Here is a 3,625-nt window from a genome sequence, read left to right as displayed (position 1 = left end):
TTTGGCTTGGCCGGACCCGCCGCCCGCAGAGCGCGCCGCAGCCTAGCCGGGGCTCGTGTGGCCGGGCCGCGGGAGGGTGAGGGTCTTCAGGTTCGCCACCAGCGCCAGGCTCTGCTGCTAAATCCCCGCCCGAGCCCTCTAACGTCTCTGCCTTCCGCAACCGGGACGTTAGGCAGGACCCAGCGCTTAAGAACGGGTCAGTCGTCCCTCTCTCAAACCCCTAGCTGCATTGCAATCTCCCACCCCTACTTCCTGCCCCCGCTGCTTCCCTCCGGAGACTGCACCGGGTCCTCCCGACAGCCTGACGCTTCGCGCCTCTCCTCCGCCCTCCTCCACTGCGCACTCCCCCGGAGCGTGCCCTCCAGGGGCCGTGCGAGCTGTCACAGCCGAGATTCGTCCCCCTCGCTGCTCTGGCCAGGTTTGTCGGCCCCTCCTCCCGTTTCGGGCTCCATCCTCCCCACACTGTCCTCCTCACTAGTTCTCTAGGCACCCAGCAGGGCAGAACGCACTCCACCCCCTTTTCCCATACATGGGAACTGGAGTGGGGGGCGGAGCTGAGGGGAGGCGCTCCCAGTACCTCTCAGAAGCTGCTGGGCCACTGGAAACGTTTGGATCCGCTCAGCTCCCGCGGAGAAGCGAGACCGAATCGCCGACGTGGGCAGAGACCGCCGGGGGCCAGCAGAAATTCTGCCCCTTCCTCCCGCGAGAGCTTTCCCGCCATCCAAAACCCATTCCTAGGTAGGATCGCGCTCCTGGGTCTCCCTGCGTGGACTGCGGGGACCGTAAATAGAGGTGGAAGCGTTTAATAAGTCGTGTATATCTAACTGTGCTTAGGTTTATCTTACAGAGGTGGAAGGACAGCCCTTTTTGTTGCTTTTGCTGTTGTTTCTGTGGCCGGTTATTCCTAAGGGAGGACTCGGGTGTTGGGGGAGGCGCGCAGCTGGTGCAGGAGGTCGGAGGGAGAATGGGGAGTAAGGGACTTTGATTATCTTTGCACAGGTGGCCATGGCCTCACCGCCCACTCGGGACCCCAGGGTTTCTGACTTATTCTCTGGGCTGCCGCCGGCGATCACAACTCCAGCCAACCAGAGCGCAGAGGTCTCGGCGGGCAACGGGTCCGCGGCTGGCGCGGGCGCTGCAGCCGTCACTCCCTTCCAGAGCCTGCAGCTGGTGCATCAGCTGAAGGGGCTGATCGTGCTGCTCTACAGCATCGTGGTGGTCGTGGGGCTGGTGGGCAACTGCCTTCTGGTGTTGGTGATCGCGCGGGTGCGTCGGCTGCACAACGTGACCAACTTCCTCATCGGCAACCTGGCCTTGTCCGACGTGCTCATGTGCGCCGCCTGCGTGCCGCTCACGCTGGCCTACGCCTTCGAGCCGCGCGGCTGGGTGTTTGGCGGCGGCCTGTGCCACCTTGTCTTCTTCCTGCAGCCGGTCACCGTCTACGTGTCGGTATTCACGCTCACCACCATCGCCGTGGACCGCTACGTCGTGCTGGTGCACCCGCTGCGGCGGCGCATCTCGCTGCGCCTCAGCGCCTACGCGGTGCTGGCCATCTGGGCGCTGTCCGCGGTGCTGGCGGTACCCGCAGCCATGCACACCTATCACGTGGAGCTCAAGCCGCACGATGTGCGCCTCTGCGAGGAGTTCTGGGGCTCCCAGGAGCGCCAGCGCCAGCTCTACGCCTGGGGGCTGCTGCTGGTCACCTACCTGCTACCCCTGCTGGTCATCCTCCTGTCTTACGTCCGGGTGTCCGTGAAGCTCCGCAACCGCGTGGTGCCCGGCTGCGTGACCCAGAGCCAGGCCGACTGGGACCGCGCGCGGCGCCGGCGCACCTTCTGCTTGCTGGTAGTGGTCGTGGTGGTGTTCGCCATCTGCTGGCTGCCGCTGCACGTCTTCAACCTGCTGCGGGACCTCGACCCGCGCGCCATCGACCCTTACGCCTTCGGGCTAGTGCAGCTGCTCTGCCACTGGCTCGCCATGAGCTCGGCCTGCTACAACCCCTTCATCTACGCCTGGCTGCACGACAGCTTCCGCGAGGAGCTGCGCAAGCTGTTGCTCGCTTGGCCCCGCAAGATAGCACCCCATGGCCAGAACATGACCGTCAGCGTGGTCATCTGATGCCACTGAGCCAGGCCTTGGACAAGGAGCTCCACTTCCACTGGTCTCCGAGGGCACCATGCGAGGTCAGCCTGGAGAGCTTATTCTCAGCACCAGAGCTAAGCCAACATAAGGCGACATTTCCAGCCCAGCCCTCTTGTCAGGCTGTCTTGTCCTTGTGTCTTTGTAAAATGTTAAGTGGCCTCTGGTGAGAGTCTTGCTCTTTGCTTCAGGGAGGCCAGAGTGAGGGAGGGGGATTTATTATTTCTTCTTTATGCCCTTGAAGGACAAACAAAACTTTTTCTCTACATTCAGAAAAGTATTTCAGAACCATGATTGCCTTCCTGGCGTCCCCTCCTCCTGCTCTTTGGTGAAATGAACAGTGTGAATGGGATTTAAAAGGAATGCGGTGGGCTTGGTAAAGCTTTTCCGTTTGGCTTTAGAAAAAGAACCCAGCTGAGAGGATCCTCATATTGCTTAGTCCATTTGAACCCTTGCATTTCTAGGATTTCAGGTAAATACATATCAAAAATCTACATCTGGGATTTCAGTATTTCCTGAATAAGACCTTTATATGCCAAAAGCATTTTAGTTTTAAATACATTTGAATTTATAGTGCAAAAACACCTACAAGCTCCCTTTAGAAAGTTCTTGCTTTTGTTTCCCTCCTTTCCTCTCCAACTGCTATTTAAAAATGATGAGATGAATTAGTCAATGAAGAGAAAAATACAGATAAAGAGGAAGAGGTCCAATTCATTTAAGAGGGCATTTAATTGTACATTAGGAGAGACATCGTGTGTGTGTGTGTGTTTGTGTGTGTGTGTGTGTGTGTCCAGTGTTTGTCACAAAGTGGGCACTCAAATATTTGGTTTTCGGAATACTCAATGTAAACTGTGTGGTGTGGCATTCTCTTGCAGTCTCTAATTGCTCACTTGCAACAGATCAACAGCTGTCATCTGACTGCTCAGCACCTGCTCTGTAGTGATACTTGGAACATGATCAACCCAGAATACAAGGACTGGCAGAAGTTTACTTAAGGACAGAACAGAAGAATAAGCTACCAACCACATGATGTGTAGATCAAACACTAATTACTTCCAGGGTTAAGGGAACAGGTGAAGACTGTGGGGCATGATACCAGGCTGATAAACATCACTTTAACCTCCTGAGAGTTCTGTAAATGAAGACAAGTGCCTTGAGACAAGGTTCTCCACACTGTTGGAACAGCGACTGGGGCAGTGAGGGCAGGAGTCTTGGGAAATGATACACAATATCCAGCTGTCAGTTCAGCCTCTGTGTTCATAGTAATTCAGTCACCATCTGTAAGGTTCAACTACTTTTCCAGCTCACTGAACACAAGAATCACTGTTTCACCTCCTCCTGCTTCTCTTATTCTCAGAAATAAGCTCACTCATTAAAATGTGCCCTAAAAGGAAAGGAAAGAGGGATGATATGGGAATGACAAGGGTTTAATCCTATTACATTCATGTCAACAACCATGGTGGGAGTGGAAGTACTCACGGTTGGG

At 55.8% G+C, this 3,625-nt stretch overlaps 1 protein-coding gene across 1 annotated transcript; it reads left to right on the top strand.

Annotated features, from left to right (window-relative positions):
- The first annotated feature begins 1,005 nt into the window (after positions 1–1,005).
- On the top strand, positions 1,006–2,118 carry PRLHR (prolactin releasing hormone receptor). Its single transcript, XM_003922153.4, has one exon. It carries the CDS (start codon positions 1,006–1,008, stop codon positions 2,116–2,118), a length of 1,113 nt encoding a protein of 370 aa, XP_003922202.1.
- The last annotated feature ends 1,507 nt before the right edge of the window (positions 2,119–3,625 follow it).

Source organism: Saimiri boliviensis, chromosome 12, assembly GCF_048565385.1.
Source record: "Saimiri boliviensis isolate mSaiBol1 chromosome 12, mSaiBol1.pri, whole genome shotgun sequence".
Classification (NCBI taxonomy): Eukaryota; Metazoa; Chordata; class Mammalia; order Primates; family Cebidae; genus Saimiri; species Saimiri boliviensis.
This window is presented reverse-complemented; position numbering and strand designations above follow the sequence as displayed.